Source organism: Thamnophis sirtalis, unplaced genomic scaffold (genome assembly GCF_051295495.1).
Source record: "Thamnophis sirtalis isolate CommonGarterSnake01/CBP01778 unplaced genomic scaffold, rThaSir2_p1.2 scaffold_1, whole genome shotgun sequence".
Classification (NCBI taxonomy): domain Eukaryota; kingdom Metazoa; phylum Chordata; class Lepidosauria; order Squamata; family Natricidae; genus Thamnophis; species Thamnophis sirtalis.
Genome location: NW_028261381.1, coordinates 148698668 through 148719087, shown reverse-complemented (window position 1 = coordinate 148719087; position 20420 = coordinate 148698668). Strand labels below are relative to the sequence as shown.

At 36.8% G+C, this 20420-nt stretch overlaps 1 protein-coding gene across 1 annotated transcript in view; it reads left to right on the top strand.

The window, feature by feature from the left end:
* The window catches only part of SYNE2 (spectrin repeat containing nuclear envelope protein 2), a 247724-nt gene that overhangs the window by 196072 nt on the left and 31232 nt on the right, over positions 1-20420 (top strand). The window contains exons 88-98 of the mRNA XM_087727378.1: positions 179-358; positions 921-1043; positions 2260-2414; positions 3806-3953; positions 4102-4196; positions 6672-6906; positions 8564-8758; positions 10018-10143; positions 11240-11395; positions 14009-14167; positions 15707-15876. Coding sequence (XP_087583504.1) covers positions 179-358; positions 921-1043; positions 2260-2414; positions 3806-3953; positions 4102-4196; positions 6672-6906; positions 8564-8758; positions 10018-10143; positions 11240-11395; positions 14009-14167; positions 15707-15876 — 1742 coding nt within the window. The remainder of the gene's footprint in view (positions 1-178; positions 359-920; positions 1044-2259; positions 2415-3805; positions 3954-4101; positions 4197-6671; positions 6907-8563; positions 8759-10017; positions 10144-11239; positions 11396-14008; positions 14168-15706; positions 15877-20420) is intronic.

Below are 20420 nucleotides of genomic sequence, written 5' to 3'. Positions count from 1 at the left end.
GATTTCTTTAGTTCCAATAGCAGTGAAAAATCAGGGCTTGAAAATGAGCATAGACAAAAGACAGTAAGAGTTAGATGAATAGTTTGCTCTTCTAGTATTTCCTTGTAATCCGGCATTTAGAATCTTAGTTTTGGGGTCTTGCATTGCTTCCCTTAAGGCAAAATTCCTTTATTTTTAGAAACTGCAACTTGGCCTTCAAGACATCAAAGAATATTATCTTCAAGCTTCTGAATCAGGGGATAGTATAACTCAGTTGGCTGAACCAGAAACACAGAGACTTCTTCAACAGAAAGCCCAGCCACTTCAAAGGATCTCCTCTCTGGAAAAGATGCTACAGATGAAAGCAGATGTTTATCAAGTACTGCTAATTGTTTGACATAAGCATTTTCAAAAGACAGTGGGAAGTTGTATAGTTTTCTTGAATGCTGTATTTAGAAAATATCTTTCATTTATATATCTGGGTTCCCCACACATTGGGTATAATGGGCCACTCTGGATTTTTGAGAAGGTATTTTGAGCTTTCGCTGCTCATTTATATTTTTTCAAAAAGCCATGCTTTGGAGAGAAATATGAAAGCTGGTGTTTGATATATAGCAAGCTAACTACTAATAATGCTTGGTTTTTTTTTTAAGTTAGTGGGTCAGGAAACAGATACATAGGGAAGATCTGTGGGCATGCTGACATCTTGTTGGAGACAGCAACTTAATTGTCAGAGCAATAGACAATTCAAGGTTGTATATGATGCAACGTTTGGCCTTTTCAATTTTTGTTTACATTTTTAAGTGTTAAATCTCTGGTTTATGGCCTCAGCCCAATTTATTTCTGTTACTTGCCATTTTTTTCCAGGTATAAACTATATTTTTGAAACTATATGCTAAATCAGATAAAATACCAGTTTTTCGCAATTTTTCTTCCCTCAGTATGGTCTTTTACAACTGGAGAATTTTGGGAATTCCTTGGAAAAACTGGAAAATCATGTTAAAGATTCCACAGAAATACTGGACAATTTATGTGAAAACAATACAAATTTGGAGGTCTTCATGGTAAGCTTGTATTTAGAGTAGTATACAAACAATTAAGACAATTAAGGCAATGAAGTATTTCCTGTGTGTTTTGAACTCTAACTCCCATCCACCCAAGGCAGCATGATATAATCAGAAGGTACTTTGGGAGTATGAATATATGAAAGGCATCAGGTTGCAAAACTTTTGAAAGGCACCAATATTCAAGCAAAATGCATTCCTTTTCTTAGTACACAGCCTTCAGTTTCCTTAGCTTTTTCCCCATTCCATTCCCACTCCCAATTGCAACCATATCATTTGTACCTAAATGTGTATTTGTTTCCATGCCTAGATTGGATTGTGCATATTTCACTCTTTAGCTGCACATGGAACATGCCAAACTAGGTGTCCCAGCCATGAAATGATTGAATGTGACACATTTTTACATCTTTACCCAGAAGTCTTTCTGAATTGTTACCTGACAGAGAACAGGATAACTTCACATGCCTATAGTTCCTCATGAGGCATGTTTTCACATGCGCTGTAACTCTGAAAAGGAGTTTACAAAGAAGAGATCCTGCCTGGGAAATGTAATTCAGCAGTCCTGATGTACAAAACTCAATTGTGGCCAGTTGTATTAACTCAATTAACCAAATTAGCTTAAAACAGGGCAACCTGTGACCACCATTCTGAACTATTCTGAAGGAAAGCAAGATATAAATTAGTCTAACAATTGTAATTATATTATTATAATATAACTCTACATTGTGTAGGAATAGTCAGATAGTAGATTTTGGTGTTGAGCAAGGATTTCTGACTTTTGACCTTTTGAAAATAAGTTTTGGATTTCTTTATTTTGTGTGAAAATAGTGCATATTCTGTTGAAATGTTCAAATTCCTGGTTTTCGTTCAGAATTATTTCGTTCCAAATGTATAGCGTTGCTCCTGGTACTATTTAATGAACTTCCAGTAAATAATGAATGTTTATTAGTTCCAAAAAACTGGAAGGGGGGGAGGAGGAGCTCTTGGCCCCCCCATTATATTTACCCTTCTCTGATATTGCAAACTAGTCTGAAAACTTGCCCCATTAATCAATAATTATTAGGGTAATTTCTATGGTATGCAACATTGTATAGAGAGATCTGGAGATCTTTGCTCCTCTTCATACACCAAAGAAGTGATTTGCTCTTTTGGGTAACATTTGCAAGAAATCAAACCAACATGATTTTCTAGTATTTAATTTGTTTGTTCTTTTCAGAGCCAGTTACTGAGTCTCACATCTTTGTCTCCTGAAATGGAGAGATTGAATGAAGTCAGCTTTAAATTGCCACTCTGTGACTTCACTGTAAAGAGATTACAAAACCTTAATCGGCAGTGGACTCAGAAAACCGCTCTAGTTCTGGAGCAATGCAGGTAAAGAGGACTTTTTTCATATTATGATGTAACTTCATCATAGTAGTTTATGTCACTTTATTTGCACCCAAATTGTTTAAAGTCTTGAAAGCTCTGTGACTAAACTATATTGTATATACTGTATGATGTTTTCCTCCAAAGCTATTTTCTATAAGCAGCCTTATTCATTTTTTAGTTTTGGTTATAGTCTAGTAATCTTTCCATGTAGCACTCATGGAATAGTTCCATGAGATAGGATTTTTGGAATCTGCTTTTGAATGTATGAACTGCAGCCCAGTGAGTTGAAAGAAATTTTTAATAATATGCAAGTGCTAGAAAGCACGTAAGACAGCATAAAAAATGAAGGCATTCAAGTTATAAAAAGAGTTTATCAGAGAGTGGGATATTTAATCTGCATCCAAAACTGAGCAACCAGATTCTCCTTCCAAGCTCCCATGCTAAAAGGTAGCAGACTAGACCTTTTCCTTGCTGTGTGTCTCCCACCTTCATGTATTTAGGGAAGCCCAAGCTGTGAAAGTTACACGTAGCTGTCATGATTAACAACCATTGATAAGCCTCATTGTCCATGATGTTAACTAAATTTCTTTAAACTCACCTAAGTCAGGTGTTTTCAGTTAGTTGCCATGGACACTAATCTTTTGAAAAACTCTTCTAACTTCTACTTTTGACCCCCTTTTTTTTTTACAGATTTTGTTTAATTTTAAAACAAAATTAATGGGAAGCTTGCATGTTGCATGCAGAAAATTCTGGACAGAATCTATAAGCCAAATAAATAAATAAAATTCTTAACTCTCAGTCTTTGTTTATGAATGTACATGTGTACATCCCAAAACAAAAGCAAGGTGGAATTTAATAATTATCGAGACCTACAGAGTATAGCACAGAAAAGCAGTTCACTAATTTGCCTTTTAATAACCTATTCTTATGACTGGTCATATCCTTTATAATTGCCATTTTGGTTATAGATCCCTTTCCTCCTTCATAATAGCTATTTCCTTAAAGTGACCATTATATACTATCAATGTTTTAACCCTCAAATATGAGGAACCTCTGATTTAAACTGCAGCCTCCAAGCTGTTCTTCCTCAGTGGTTGCTTTAAGTTTCAGATTAGATTTGCCGCCTTAATCCTCAGGCAATTGTTCACTACTTTGTACCCTGTAAATACGGTGGGCTACAACTGATGGCTGGAAATGAAGAGAATTAGAACCTATGTCTTTGGGAAAGTACCAAGTAAAGGAAGGCTACGGTAGAGATAGGTCTACAGGATCATGGATCATATATTTGAAATACAACAAGTACACACCTCTTGAAACCTATAAGATAGTCATACCTAATTTAACCCCCAACTAAGTCTGTGGTGAAGTCATTTCATTTCTTTTTTTAATTGCAGTAAACTGCAGAGGCATCAATCTGATGACAAGAAATTTCTTCAGAAATGTCAGAATTGGGTGCAGTTTCTAGAGAAAATGAAAGAGAGCCTGAAAGAGAACTTGGCGGATACACTTGAGAAGCTGCAAGAACAGCAGAAAGAATATGAGGTGATGTTTCCAGATGTTTGGCCTTGATCCAAAGAATTAGGTGTTTGGTATTTTCAGTATCAGGCCTGAAGGCATATTATTGCCACTGCTGATATTCTTTCAGTTCATTGAACTATAACAATGATTAAATGTTATTCATTACTTACAGATATTACAAACAGAGATTTCCATTAATCAGCAAATTTTCAGTTGTCTTGGGTCAAAAGCTCTGAATATGTTGGAATTGGGAGAAGCAGAAAACAGGTAAAATACATGAGTTGATGGTGTACACCCTAGTTTTTATGGCATTCAGTAGAAATGATGTGAACTCAAGTGTCAATCATTTTTGGGAAATTAAAGCTGTCATTATAGATAGTTCTCAACATATGACCAGTTGCTCAGCAATCACTCAAATTTTTATCATGGACTTCCCAGGAGCTATTTAGGATCTAGATTTGAAGTTCCAATTCCCCCCCCCCGGGCCAGTCACATGATCGCATTTGGTGCACTTGGCCGCTAGTCCATACTTACAACTGTTTAGAAAGTCCTGCAGTCCTGCGGTTGCAATTTACAACTTCTGTTGCCAGAAACCCGTATTTGCTTCCAGTTTCTGTCAGTGCCCATTGCCCAATGGACTCACTTATTAAGCACATTTGCTTAATGATCACAGTGATTCACTTAACAATCATCACAAAAAAGATCATAAATCGGGACAGTCATATGGTGATCCACTTAATGACTGGCATGACTTATGAGTGTAATTCCAGGCTCAATTAGGAGGGCTATCTGTATAAATTAATAGATTTGGAACAATTGGGAAAGCCAAAGACCTGATCTTAGACTTAAGTAATACCCAGTGCAGCTAACACCCATGGTGGAACACAGGACTGCAGAACAATACCCAGCACCTTCTGTTCATCAGTGTTGTTCTGCACTATTCTATATAACAACTTCTATTGTTTCACATCTGTAATTTCCTATGCTTGCTTATCTGGATGCCAGACCCACTGAATTTAAACTTTTAGGACGAATGTCTCCACTTCTGCATATGCTGCATATTCATATTAAACTTACCGTATTTTTCAGAGTATAAGACAGATCTTTTCCCCTCAAAAAAGGGGGTGAAAATCTGGGTACATCTTATACACTGAATACAGCATTTTTGGCCTCCCAAAACCCTGCCCCCTTCACCAAAATGGCCGTGTACAGCCTTAGGAGGCTTATAAAGAGGGGGCTGGGGGCTGGGGAGGGCAAAAATGAGCAAAAAACAGGCCATTCTTTGCTCGTTCCCCCCCCCCAGGCCCCAGGAGCACTTTATACATCTCCTACAGGCTATGCATGCCCTTTTTTTGACAAAAAAATGGACCAATTTTCATGAAAAATGAGCTCTTTTGGTGAGGTCTGCAGAGTGCAAAACTTTTTGGTGTGTCTTATGTTTTGAAAAATACGGTAATCAACCTTTTCCAAAATAGTTCATTTCCGACTGTAAGAGCTACAATGCCCAGAATTTCCAAATAGCTGACAGACCCTTCCTTTCTGATATTAAATCAGATAAATCAGTATAATAAATACAAATAAATCAGTATAATTGTTACTTAGCTTTCAACAGCTCTTCCTTATCGTAATGAGGTATGAAAGTCAGCTTTTTTATGGGTCACAAATTTCATAAACTCCAGTTTACATATGGGAGCTCAAATCCAAAACATCTGGAGAAAACTTGGCTGCCTATGCCTGAAGTTTTATATTTAAAAATAACACTATCTCCATTCCTGCTGACAAATCATGAAGTCAGTTCAGTTTATTTACAGTCCAAGACCAATAACCAAAAATACATAATTTTGTGTGTGTCTGCATATGTGGGTGAAAACACAAGCCTGAAACTGCTCATGATAAGAGCATAAGACAGCTTCTATAAACCAGAGGTGTTGATAAAAAGTTTGCAACCTTCTTCTGAAAATTAGTTGTAAAGAAGCCGTTTGGTTACCTCATGGCCATAAAAGAACCAGGTTTTCTAAGAATGAGTAGCATAAGTTTTATTTGCTGTTGTGTTTAAGGGGGGCATTTTAATGACACACTTTTATAGTTTCAACCTCCATATCCATGCATACAAAAGTTCAGTGTTCAGCAAACTGAAGCGGATTTGGCACTCTTAGGTGGCCACATCCTATGTGATGGTGAATCTATGGCATGCATGCCTCAGGTGGCATGCAGAGCCCTCTCTGCGGGCACGTGAGCCATCGCCCAGCTCAGCTCCACCACGCATGCATTCTGCATCCCAATGGCCAGCTGATTTTAGAGTCTCTGCCATGCATGCGGGAGGAGTGCACACGTGCATGGGGTGGTGGGGGGTACTGCACACACATGCATGGAGGGAGCGGGGGAGGGTGCAGGGGGTGTACTCCATTTTTGGTTTCAGGAAGCTTCAGGGAGGCCTGCTAGGACCAAATCAGGCTCAGGGGGATTGCACAGAAGCATGGGGGAGCATGGGAGTTAGTGTGCCTGGGGGTGGCGGGGGGAGCATGGGGGTCATGAACGTATACCGTGTGTGTGAGTACACACGTGTGCACTGCCACATTCACATGCATGATTTTGGCACGTGAGGAAAAAAAAAGGTTAGCCATCACTGACCTATAGTGATATAGGATATCTGCTAAATAGCACCCTGGATCCAAAGCCATATGTCTACAGTGTGATGGTAGCATATGATACTGTATTAACATATCACTCTGGTTATTTTAGAACTGAGTTTATCTCCAGGCTCACTCTGCTGAAGGATCAGTGGCAGAGTGCAGTGCGGATGGCTCATCGGAAGAAGAGTGACATTGACAGCCTTGTAAAGCAGTGGCAAAAATTCACAACCTTACTGCAAGATCTCACAAAATTCCTCATGGACACGAACAGCTACATAGCTGCCGTGAAGAGCCAGGAGAAGTATCCCTTGGATCAAATTAGGAACCTGAATCACAAGTTGAAGGTTAGGCCTCACACTAACTATAATCCATAGAAATCAACAATGGACCGCAATAGCGCATTTCTGGAAAATAAAAATGGGGTAAACCTGGATAGATGTTTATTTATTAAATGTATACGCTGCCCACCTCACAATCTGAGGCAACTCTGGTTGGCTTATAATGTAATAAAATAGAGATATTAAAACAATGTAGAAGCAGATTAAAATGACAAAAGATTAAATACAGACTAAAAGACTACAGATTTGGACCAGAGCAGGTAGTAGAAGTACGTTCTCTGTCACTGCAGCAACCACCTCCAGTCTACAGCTTCTCCATCAGGCCAACTGGCAAAACCAGGTTTTAAGGCCATTACTGAAAGTCAGCAGGGTAGAAGTAGATCTCACCTCCAGTGGCAAGATATTCCAAAGAGTGGAGGCTGTAGCAAAAAAGGCTCTTCTCCTGGACCTCACCAGCTGAAACTTCTTGGCTGATGGGGTCCACAGTAGGTCCCTCCTGCCAGAATGAGTGGAGTGGGCCAATTCCATCATGGTGAGATGTTTCTTCAGGTAATCAGGACACAAGTCATACAGGTGATGACCATTTTGAATTCAACCTGGAAGCAAATTGGTAGCTCCAGTAACAGTAGAGTTACATTTACTACCCTAGAGGTCTCCAGAACTGTCTATGCTGCTGCATTCTGGACCAACGATAGCTTCTGAATACTCTTCAAGGATAACCCCATGTAGAGAGCATTGTAATATTCCAAACAAGACATGATCAGAGCATGAGTGACTATACGCGGGGCCTCATGATCCAGAAATTGCATTTCATCCTCATATACATCACTTGCATTTCTTTCTGGTATAAATTAGATTAATAATAATTACAACTTAATGTTGAATTATTATAATTATTTATAATTCCAAATGTTGGAATTATTATTTTTACTGAACTGTCCCTAGAAATTTTTATTTTAACATTGTTGACTGTAGAATGGGCCTGTTTATAGATACATTGTTTTTAAAATAAATTGATTATTTTCTTTTGGGGTTTTAAGCTGCTTCAGTACAATTTTCTCACTTAAAATGGTATAGTAGTTTAAAAAATGTATTTCTTTTTTTTAAATGAAATTGGTGCTTTCCTGAAGCATGCTAGTCATTGCATATATTGAATCTCTTGTCCCCAGGAGCATACATTTTGGGGGCAATACATCTTTAGGCATGGGTTTGAAGACTTGGCTATACCAGTAGAAGAAACTTACATTAGCAGCTGTCATCTCAGCTTCTTTCTCCCTCCTGTGGAATTGTGATAATAATAGATTTCTGGGAGGATCAGTATGTCTTTCATTCAGGCATAATGCTAACCAGAGGTGGCTAAACTTTTTTTTTTTTGGCCAAGGACTGCATTTTAAAAATATTTTTAATTACTTTCACTTCCCAGGACCACAACAGACGTGCCAGTAGTGCTAGAAAATCTATAGTAATATAGAAATGCATATTTCCTACTAAAATTATTCAAGTAATTCTGAAGGAGGTTTTGTTTTCAAATAATTGTGTAGATATTCTTTTGCATCTATTCATGTGTCCTTTCAATACTCTACCTGATGATCTTTTAACCCTAACAAAAATATTATATTTGATGTAATGATAACAGTTTGGGGTTTATTTGTTTTCTTGGTAGTATAAGGAAATACTTCAAAAGAGGTGGCAAACCAGATATTCTTTAATCTTGGATATTGGGGAAAATTTACTTGGCATGGTTGCCCCTGAAGCAAAGGCTGCCATGCAGCTGGAGATGAATAAGTTGCGAACTAATTGGGACAACACACAACTTCAGCTGGAGAAGATTACCAAGCAATTTCAGGGCACCATACAGGTATCTTGCATAAACCAGCTATCTTTATTGTATAATAAATCAATTGGGTCTAGAGTTCATCTTTTTGTGTGAATTTGCAATTTGGGAAAGGTTTTTTTGTTTATTTACTTACTGCAGTTCATATACCAGAAAATCCAGAAAATCTCAATCTCTTTTGCTGCTTAATTCTTGGATTTACTGCTGCTAGAGACTTTTTTGAATATATAGAAAATGCTTTAATATTGAATTGTGTTCTGTAGCTTCTTATAAATTTGCTATTATAGTTGTTATTTGGGGAGTATTTTTCTATAAGATAGGGAGGTAAGTTAGTAGATTTGTTGAGGATATTATTATTATTTATTTAAATGTGACTTTTATTCTGTATAATTTGTGTCTAGGATTTTGCTGTTCTGTTTTAATTTATAACTGCAGTACAGTAAATGCTTAATTAGTTATTCTTTCAAAGATCATCTATGATTGCAGAAAAATACTACTAGACTAGTAACCCAGAGCATTGCTATTGTGTCTAGCTAATGCTAGTCTGGTTGTTTAAATATAATTTGCTTTTGAGGCAAGAAGAAGTTCTGCATCCAAATTGCTCTTGTTGTTTTGCTCATTCTTGAGATCATAGAACTGAAAGGAACCATTGGAGCCCGTGAGTTTGCCACTTGCTGTACATAGATACCCAAATAAAAGCATTTGGATATCTAGCATGTACTTGCACATATCCAACAAAAGGCAGTTGCATAGCTCTCTTGATCATTAGTTCTACCATAAAATTCTCTTTCATTATGAAGATTTTTCTAGCAGAAATCTCAAAGAATAGCACATTTGCAAATCCATGCAAAAATTATGAGAAGGTCAGAATGCATGCATTAGCTATAGGCAAATAATAAAAGGCAAAGAATCTTTGTGGATACCCTGTTTCCCAGAAAATAAGACCTCCACAGATCATAAGCCCAATTGGGCTTTTGAGTGCATACGCTAAAATAAGCTTTTCCTTGCAACACAGCAGCAGCCATGAAGCAACCACACTCGCCACCTCCTGCAGCTCAAAATAATAAGACTCCCCAAAAATAAGGCCAAGCACTTATTTCGGGGATCAAAAGAAAATAAGATCTTGTCTTATTTTTGGGGGAAACACAGTACTATTTTTCTTCCTCTGTGTTATAAGGAGAATCCAAAATGTATTGGAGGTTATCTGATAGCAGCAAAGCTCCTACCTATTAAACAATATTTATTGCTCATCACGAACTCATTTTTCTTCTTTGAAATTTCAGACCTGGGAGAACTGTGAAAGGCAAGTGAAGGACTTGGGCCATGTTTTACTAGAGCTCAAAGGAAGCATAAACAAACCTCTTCCTATAGAACATGATGCATTGCCAGCAACCTTGGAACAAATAAAGGTATTTCTATGAAAGCCAAGCTCTTGAACAGTTTGAGGAACACCCATTTTAATATTTTTCACTGATCTAATTCAAGATATACCTGCACAACAATTCTTGATGTTCTAAAACAAGTTCTAAATTGGATTAGAATCCTGGAATAGTGCAAATGAAACTGTTCTGAAATTAATGGGGGAGTAACAGAGACTTTATCTCCAAATTGAGGAGAAAATACAGTTCTTCAGGTCAGAAACAATGATATATTGAACAAAGAAGTTGGTTGTCTTGCTCCACTGAGATTTCTGGACCCTGCTTACCTGCAATCACTATTATTAATTGAAAAATAATGAATGTGACATAGCATTTTTTTAAAATTTCACAAGAAACCTTCAGAGTTGCTATTCAGTAAAATGGTGCATGTTGTTCATTTTGGTGTTAGTGAATTATGTGAAATGAGACTCAGTCAGCAGCAGTGCAAAAGTAATTGTGCAACTATCTAGGTAGCTAGATTTGTTTGGAAGTTAATCCCTATGAATTCAACTGACTGTATTTCAAATTATTTTACCCTGGCTTTCTTTGACTTAAGTCACTTTTAGTTGAAAATAAGCATTATCCATTCCAGTGAATGTTGTTTCAAATAAACACCCCCCCTCCCTGAGTTTTTAAATTATAGAAAAGTAACTTTTTAAAATTTCTTCTGGAAAATAATAGTGTCATAGATGTCATGCTAATCTTAAGTAATTCTTTATAACACTATACATTTTTAAAAGTTTGAGGCATTCAGGAACTCTTTGTGGGCTTAATATTTGAAAACGACCCATTTCCTCTTCTCTCTGGTTGCCTTAATTTTAAGCAGCAACCAACAACAACAAAACAAAGGCAAGATCCCAACACAAAAGGCCCTGCTCTCTCTCGCTCTCATATGGAAATTGCTATCCTCCTTTCCCTTCCCTCTTGTACAGACCAATCGTAAGATTAACCAAAAGGTTTGCAGAAAAGAGAATCTCAGGCAGGCAGGCAGGCAGGCACAAATGCTCACTCCCACCCACCCCCTTTCCCACCCTCCAGGAACTGGTTCTGAAAGGGCTGTTGATTTCCCCTTGGTGTTTCCATGCAGGTACTGGAGAAATCACTCACCAACTGGAGCCAAAATGCAAAAGAACTTGATGCACAAAAGGTGAAACTGGCTCAATTTATCCTCCCAGAAGATGTGATGCTATTGAGAGACCAAATTGAACGTTTGCACAGCCAGTGGGAAGAACTCTGCCTCGGAGTAAGTAGTTTATTTGGATGTTTGAGATGGGGCATTGCAAGGGAAAGTGAATATTACTCTCCAGTTTTGTGTAAAGGAACACAAGATAAGCTTGCAGGATTTAAAGCCCTATGGTTTTCTAAACAATACTGTAAGCAAATGTAGCCTTTTTGTGGCTGTGAACAAAAAAAACAACCCCACCCTGCTACTTTCTCCATTTGTGGCCACAGTGTTCCCCCAAGTTCTGAAAGTTTTGAGCAACAAGGAGCTTTAGAGAAAATTAAAGATATGGTGTTCTAGAAGTAGATCAGTGACACGGACTATCTTTCAAAGTGATCTGAAATGGCCCATAAGAGAAGGGCCAAATAGATGGTTATTCCTTATATTTTTCACTGCATAGTTTTCTACATTTTTTAAAGGTGCCTCTCTTTGAAATTCCTCAAACCTGAATTTGTTCTGCGTGTTGTAGATGGAGGTTTCAAACCCTGGGAATGATCACACATTTTCTTCCATTACCTCTTACTCTTACATCTTATGTGCCCCACAGCTGTGCATTACATTTCTTGAAGGTCAGGAATGCAATCCGACACAGTAATCTTAAGAAATCAACCCCAAATTCTAATCTGAGGCTGTGAGATCCCATTGATTGAGTTCCCTCCTCAGCAATGTCTATTTGCTGCTAATATTACTATTTTGTTGTCTTATTGCTTTTTAACATTTTAAAAACTTGAAATAAACTGGTGCATTTAAATTGCAGTAGGCCTTACTTTGAATAAGTATGCTGGATTTAACTGCATGGCTACAATCATAATACATGTTTAACTAGTATCAGTTAATTCTTTCTAGGTTCCTTTCTCATACCCAAACCCAACATGAACAATTAACTAGCTTTAATGTTTAAATTTTAACCATTTTGAATCTAACCTTATTTGTTGATATTTATCCTGCTTTACTATTTTTTTGTTTTGGATTCTAGACACTTTGCCCACTATACAAGAAATGGGTTCAGAAGTGAGAAATTATTATTAAGGCCAGATAAGGTCTGATTTTGCAGTTGTAAAACTAAACAATGCCATGATTTGGGTTCATGTTATCCAACACATAGTTTTGCTTAATGTGACTTTTCAAATCATGGGTCTGATTTATAGTTAAGGAGGAAAGATTTTATAATCAGTAACCATGGGATGATACGATTTAGTTTATCTTAATCCTAATCCAGCATGACATTAAACTCTACATGTTGTATAAAGCCATCTGCCAATAGTTAACCCTCTCATCTATGGGATATGGGTAGCTTGCTGATCATACTTAGAACTAATTATAGCTTAGCCTGCTGCATGAATATTCAGTGAATTAATGGCAAAAGTCTGATTCCCAAGTTTATATTGTGATGGGTCTGTTATTCAGAAAACTAAGACATGATTAAAGAGAAAAAAACTGCATCAATCCCTCATCTTAAGTTAACTTTAGCCACACCATGCTTTAGGTGCAAAAAATGGATAATTAGCAGGCCCCATTTTCTTTCCTACCGATATCCCTAACCCTAAAATGAAATCTCGAACAAAAGCATATTGTTTGAAAACAATTAATGGAAAAGCCCAACCCCTGGCTATGTTAAAAGCGAGGCAGTGCAGCTGCCCAAAAGCCCCTCAGAATTAACCAGCCAGATGCTCCTGCTGAAAGAAAGATGAAAACAAACAGCAGATGGACTGTCTGGAGCAAAGAGGCGGGGAATATCAAGGGCAGGGTTTTGGCATACCAACACAGTAGGGAGCAGTACAGAAAAGTGTATAGGTTGCTCCAGACAAAAGACAATTTAAAATGGATGCAAATTTTCCATATGCTTGTTAACTTATAGAGATGCAAATACCAAATCTGTTACTCCAGAAATATAGTGCCCTTCAATTTATCCAGAAAGCTTAAAGGAAGGTAACTTTATCTGTTAATGACAATAATCATTGTTGTTTCTATCATTATTTTATATAGTATTATTCATATTGATTATATTTTATTTTGTACTCAATATTTTAAATTGATTTACATTGCTGAGTTATTGGGCACTTTAGAAAGATAAAGATACAGGCAGTCCTTGACAGTTTGTTTAGTGACCCTTCAAAGTTATAATGGCACTGAAAAAACGACTTATGACCATTTTTCATACTTACGACTGTTTCAGTATCCCTGTGGTCATGTGTTCAAAATCCAGACACTTGGCAACTGACTCATATTTATGATGGTTGCAGTGTCCTGGGATCATGTGATTACCTTTTGGGCCCTTCTGACAAGCAAACTCAAAGGGGAAGCCAAATTTACCTACGCATAGGCATAGTGCTCAATTTTGCCACTTTAATGGACTGACAAGTGAGATGATCTGATATTTTCTGGATAGGCTTTACATTTCTTTGTTATATCAAAGATGTTTCCATCACTATCCAAAAATGGGGAAAATATCATTTGTAAGTGAAGTAATTGTTTGAGAGCATTATTGGATTCTGCAGTGAAATCTGTAGGGGAAAATATTCTTTTTATCTGCTCATGGATTGCATCAGTAAACTTTGGCTCCCCCAGAAATTTAATAAAGATTAAATTTAATTAATTAAATTTAATTAATGTCATCTATATCTTCCTCCATAGGTTTCTCTGCACAAGCAAGATATTGAGGAACGACTCAATTCCTGGATTGTGTTCAATGAAAAAAATAAGGAACTGTGTACTTGGCTGATGCAGATGGAAGAAAAAGTCCCTCAGTCAGCAGATATCAGTATTGAAGACATGATAGAGAAGCTGCAAAAGGTGAATAAACTTTATTGATGTAAACAGAAGTTTATTCTTGCTTAGGCATGCTTGCCATAATGAAGTTTTAGGATAAATCAATAAGAACTAACTTAAAACATTGTGACTTGATCTTCTCCTTTTCTCATAACTGCAAAATGAATAAATCCTTAGTCTTCTGTGGTGATTGTTTTTTGGTTATTTAAATTGATGCTTAACCTTTATTTTAAAAAAGCTTACAAATTATTATAATATGAGAGTCCCAGATCTTAAGTGTACAATTGAAAAGTTGTGATACACAAGGAAAAAGGGAGATGGAGGAAAAAGATAAAATGTAAACTTAAGTATTTTTTCTTCAACTTTCTTCAATTTTGTGTAACAGTCATCTGGGAGAAATTAATGAAAGGGCCAGCTGTTTGTTTACAGTAGCTAGAAGGCCAAAGGCAGTTTATCAACAGAGGTGATATAATGGTTAGACTTCTTTCATTTTTCTGTGCTTAGTAGGCTGATGGTAGAACTAATATTTAAAGGCAATTCTCAAAGTCTGTTTGGCCTTCTTTTAATATTTAAAACAGTGTTTCTCAACCTTGGCTACTTGAAGATGTCTAGACTTCAAGTTGCCAAGGTTGAGAAACACTGATTTAAGACAATGCCTTATTTGATACAAGCTGAGCTCCTGGTCAAGGATCTATCTGTGTAATTTCCTTGGCAAAAGTTTGAAAGTTACTTACAGTTGACTTCTTCCAGGATATTTTTTCAACTTCCTCATCTGTCTAGCAGCTTTATGATTCCAGGGGTTCATTCAGACAGCCTCTTTACCACTGCTCCAAGGGAGCTCACTTAACTTTTGCAGAGGACACAGCCCCACAGAGTTTCCTCCATTTTTCCATCCGGCTGCTGAGACAGGCTGAAAACAGGGGTGGGGATTGTGTCCTGTGGGACTTCAGTTGCTAAGGAGAGCCCCTTCCAGTCCAGTTCTGTATCCCTAGGATCATTTCTGCTTTAGTTGCCAGAGAGAAAGAATCTTATCCTTCAGCTATTCTTTACGGGGTTCAGAAGACTAAATGTGAATCTTCTGCCAACAAAGAAACATGATGAGACTTTTCTTCTATTAAGATTTGGTTCAAGGATAATGACTTGCTTGTCCAGGACCAGGTTGGAAAAGGATCTAGGACTGTTCAACCTCACCCCTCCATCCCTGTGGTAGCTCCTTCTCAGCCGATTAACTCCTCCTTCCCATTTAACTAGCGGAATGTTTTGCTAGATTAGGTTAATAGTAATCATAACCTTTTTAATGAATACTTTATTTTTATCCAATGAAAGGGAAGCATTAATAAAGTAGAAGAAGGAAAATGCAATCCAGGTTTTCTGGCTGAGGCTTAGAGATAAAATAAGAGGGAGCTGGTTACAGTATTTTTAACACAACCAACTATTCTGGTTGTTGTTTTTACTGTGAAAATATTAGATAAACTTCTTTCTATAGAAATCTAACTTTTGTTTCTGCCTTTTCCATTTCATGCAAAATATGTTACTTTAAAAGTTTAAAATTCTCTTGTTTAGGATTACATGGAGGAAATCAATTTGTTTAATGAAAGTCAACTAGTTCACTTCAAGCAAATGGGCAATCAACTGATCAAGTCTAGCAACCAAAGTAGAGGGGCTGAAATTGAAGAGAAACTCAACAAAATTAATGACCGCTGGCAACACCTCCTTGATATCATTGGAGGAAGGTTAGTCTGTGTTCATTAGTTGGCATATAAGCATAGTAGAATTATAAAAGAAATAACAACTTGAGTAGAAGTTTGTCTGAAATGGCATAGAATGTCCTGCTTGAGCAAGGAGTTGGACTAGAAGACCTCAAACTTCCCTTCCAACTCTATTATTCTGTTAGATTGATTTATGCATTACATTTTAGAATAGAATAGAATACAAACAGAGTTGGAAGGGGACCTTGATGGTCTTCTAGTCCAACCCCCTGCTTAGGCAGGAAAAACTACATCACTTCAGACAAATGGTTATCCAACATCTTCTTAAAAACTTCCAGTATTGGAGCATTCGCAACTTCTGGATGCAAGTTGTTTCATCGCTTAATTGTTCTAACTGTCAGGAAATTTCTCCTTAGTTCTAAGTTGCTTCTCTCCGTGATTAGTTTCCACCCATGGCTTCTTGTCTTACACTCAGGTGCTTTGGAGAATAGCTTGACTCCCTCTTCTTTATGGTCAATATTTTACTCAATATGGTTCTACAATGTAACGTGTGATGGTAATTCATCTTTTTTTTTAGTATGTGCTACCCCAACATACGATTTAGAAATATATGATTGGTTGGTTAACTGCTTCTTTATGTTAAACATATGTTAAGTGACAAACTGATGAACACATCATATTTCCTTCAGAATTATGTCTGTAGACTGGCAGTTGCTGTCCAACATTATAGCAGTTGTATTTCCCAAGAAGTTATATGCCTCTGAAGCATACAAGAATTAGTTTTCCATTTCTGCAATAAGACTCAGATATTTGGATTATATAGTAATGTTGGTACCATCTAATAATAATATAAAGTTTGAAGAGTTTTCAGAAATTTAGTAAAGAGACAAAGGATGAAGAAAATAATGAGACCTATGTTTCAGCCTCAGCCCGCCCTTGGAAAGATTAAGACTTATTTAGCTGAACTAAGACATTGCATTTCCCCTATAAAATATCATTGATTTATGCATTGGAAAAAGCATAGTATCATAAAGATCTCTATTTCATTATTAGTGAGGAAGATTGGAGAAATCAGTTATTTTTGGCATTGGATAGGCAGATAAGAATAGCATTCAAATATGGCTTCACTAATCCTGTATTACAGAAGGAAACTTATTTATTGTAAAAGATGGAGGAAGTGAACCTGTGGTGGATTAAGGTGCATTCTATTTTGCCATTAATTAATGTCAGGAAACTATTCCATTTGCACGGATTTATACATCCATCAAATCCAAACAATTTGTGCATATTTAGATGATATAATGAGCTACCACAATCCTTTTCCCCCCAGAAGCAGGCAATCCTACCCTATGACTGTTTCCTAGAACAGCACAGCCAAGGTGTGCTGCTTTTTTAAAAAGCTTGCCACAATGTCTTCAGGATTTTACCCAGCCCAAGTAATACAAGAGCTTCCCAAAATCATAAATCAATAAATGTGTGTGTGTATGCGCACACGTGTGTATATGCATGTGTTATTTACACCTATGCTATGGAAATTCTCAGTCATCCAAGTCATGGTTTTCCCAAATAGGCTTTTTCAAAAGGCAATTGGACTTTGTTTTTCCTTGAGAACATTTTACTTTTCATTCCAGGAAATATTGGTTCAGTTCAGTTCCGTTCAGCTGGAGAAACATCTTTGAGGAAAAACAAAATCCAGTTACCTTTTGAAAAGGCACTTTGGGGATTTACACCTGTGCTCTTCTTTGGGCGAGGAAGAGGGAAAGAATTAACCAAGAATCCAAATTTCTAGTATATCTCATCCAAATATGTCTCTCTTTAAAATAGTATTGCCAAAATTTCACTAAAGAGTGGGTTATAAGATCTATTTTGGGCAAATAATTTTTGATTTTAAATCAATTATAACATGTGTACGCCATACACATCTGGGGAGCATTTTAACAGCAACAAAAACAACTTAGAAACCACTGGTCAAAACAGATCATTGTAGTAAAGATGTGGCTTCACCTTAAAGCAGTGTTTCTCAACCTTGGCAACTTGAAATGTCTGGACTTCAACTCCCAGAATTCCCCATGCTGGCTGGGGAATTCTGGGAGTTGAAGTCCAGACATCTTCAAGTTGCCACGGTTGAGAAACACTGCCTTAAAGCAATAAATAGCTGGAAACATATGGGCAAATTAGACAAGCTTTTCACATGGTTCTTGATGTGCTTCTTCTCCTTTGCTTTGTCATAAGGCTCTAGCTGCATGGGGCCTTGTCATGTTTCCACAGTGACCAAGCACACTCGGCCCTCTGCCATACACAAAAGCTTGCTTTGTGCAGAGAAGCAGCTGGAAAAGGATGTGTATTTAACCAGGAGCAGTTTGGGGAACTTAGTGTATTTTGAAACATACAACAAGAACAAATTAATAACATAGAGACATTTGTTTTAATTTTGATACATGTGTATTTTGTAGAACTTCTTGAGCTGTTTCATGTAGCAACATTGGAGATACTTTGAGACATGGGAAGAAGCCTTAAAAATTAAAAAGCACAATGTGTTCCTCGTTTGGAAGTTGCATTCCCACCCCTCAAAAATATATATATATATATTTCTGTATTATTTAGATCAAAGTGAAGCTTTCCTCTATCAGGGTGCTGAAATGAAATAATAAACGTGGTCCTAATACGTATATAAGAGATGTAAATTTAATTCTCTATCTCTGATAGGACTTTAAAATGCTTTTACTGCTCTGCATTAATTTGCTAATTCTTTTGTCTTTCATTCCTCTTTCTTTGATTCCCCCACTTATGACATTTAGAAGTTCTTGGAGCAGAGAAGTATTTTACGTGTTTGTAATACTGTGTGAAGTATATTATGTGAAGTATATTATATACAGATATTGCTTTATAAAGATACATAGGATATAATGAACCAAATGCCGAATGAGAAGTATTCATTATTCCTGATATTACATTAAATCAAGGACTATATCATGGAAGCATTTTTGCAATTCACACCACTTTATACAACCATTGTGTGTGGTAACATAAATACACAAATGATATAAATTAAGTCATTTGCATAATGATGTAAATTGATGCAAATGATATGTAATGACGTCATTACCCAAACGAATTAAGTCATGGTGGAATTTGGTTCCTTTCCATGTGATCTGTTGCCTCAAGGTCTCTATATTCCTGGTCTTATTTTATAGAACGTTTTTGCTAATAAAAGCAGTTGAAATTCTGTATAAACTGCAGGTGTGCCATTCATTCTAAAAGACAAATTCAAGAATAAATTCTCAAAATAAGATACATGCTGCCAATATATTTTTAGTCAGGAAATTGTAGTTGTGTAATTCTGTCATTGCACAAAGCTTTATGGAATTTTATAGACATTATTAACAAGCTTCTTTGGCTGGTTTGCCATGTAGCAAATCAACGAACTGATTTGTGACACTGTTGAGGGCAGATCTTTTCCATAAAGCAAACCTAACCATCCTAAAAAGGGATGTGCAATACACTGTGTTTCAATGACACAATATTTTGTGTAATTCGAGAATGTAGGATTTGTCCTCCAGATCATATCGGTCCACGCATTCCAGGGATGGCCTCTCAGTTTTTCAGAGCTTAATGCTCTGAACACGAAGCATCTTTTTCTTATGAAAAAGTCTTGTCCAAGAGACGTCTTGTCCCAGTCAGTCTCACACAGCTGTGAGGAATGAAAGTCCAGTCGATGAGTGCCTGTCTGTTCCTCAACAGGTTTGCTTAAAGCAAATTAACAAATAGGCAACAGTATGTTGATTAACATAAGGATGTCTCCTTTTTGGATGGAATGTTTTGGACTATTAGAAACAATATCATGCTGCGTCCTTGCTTTCTTAAATTATGTTGGCTTTTTCCCTTCTCTTTTGTTGTTTATAGGTTATCAGAAATAATAATAATACTTGGAAATGCCTCAAAATAAAATTATCATAGAAATATATAAATTAAACTAAGTTGTATTTTATGATATCCCTCTCATTAGTCTCTTTTAAAATACTAAATTTAAATATAGAGTTTTAACAGCCTCCCACAACATGCTTTCATTTTTTCATCAAAGAAAAAAATAAAAATGATAGATATTAAGAAAATAAATTATGAGTCATGTTTTGCATCACTCGGTTTACCTTTTTGAGCAGAGAAGCAAATCTCATGCCGCAGGCCACACGCAGCCTATTAGCACACCTCCTGCATCCACCAGAATCTTCCAGATTAGGACAAATTAAAAATAACTTTTTTTTAAAAAAAAACTTAAAACTCTGCCATGATATGCTACGGGCAGTGGTGGGATTCAGCCAGTTTGCACCATTTTGGGAGAACTGTTTGTTAACTTACTGAGCAGTTTGGTGAACTGGCTGTTGGAAGAAATCATTAGGGCAGAGAACCGGTTGTTAATTATTTGAATCCAACTACTGACTATGGGGTATAGAGATAAAGTGGTTATTCAGATTTGCAAAGCTCTCCCCCACAATGGGCCGATATCTATCCTTGAGGATTCATACTCAGTCAATGCAAGTAGTCCTCAATTTAAAATTATAACCACAGTC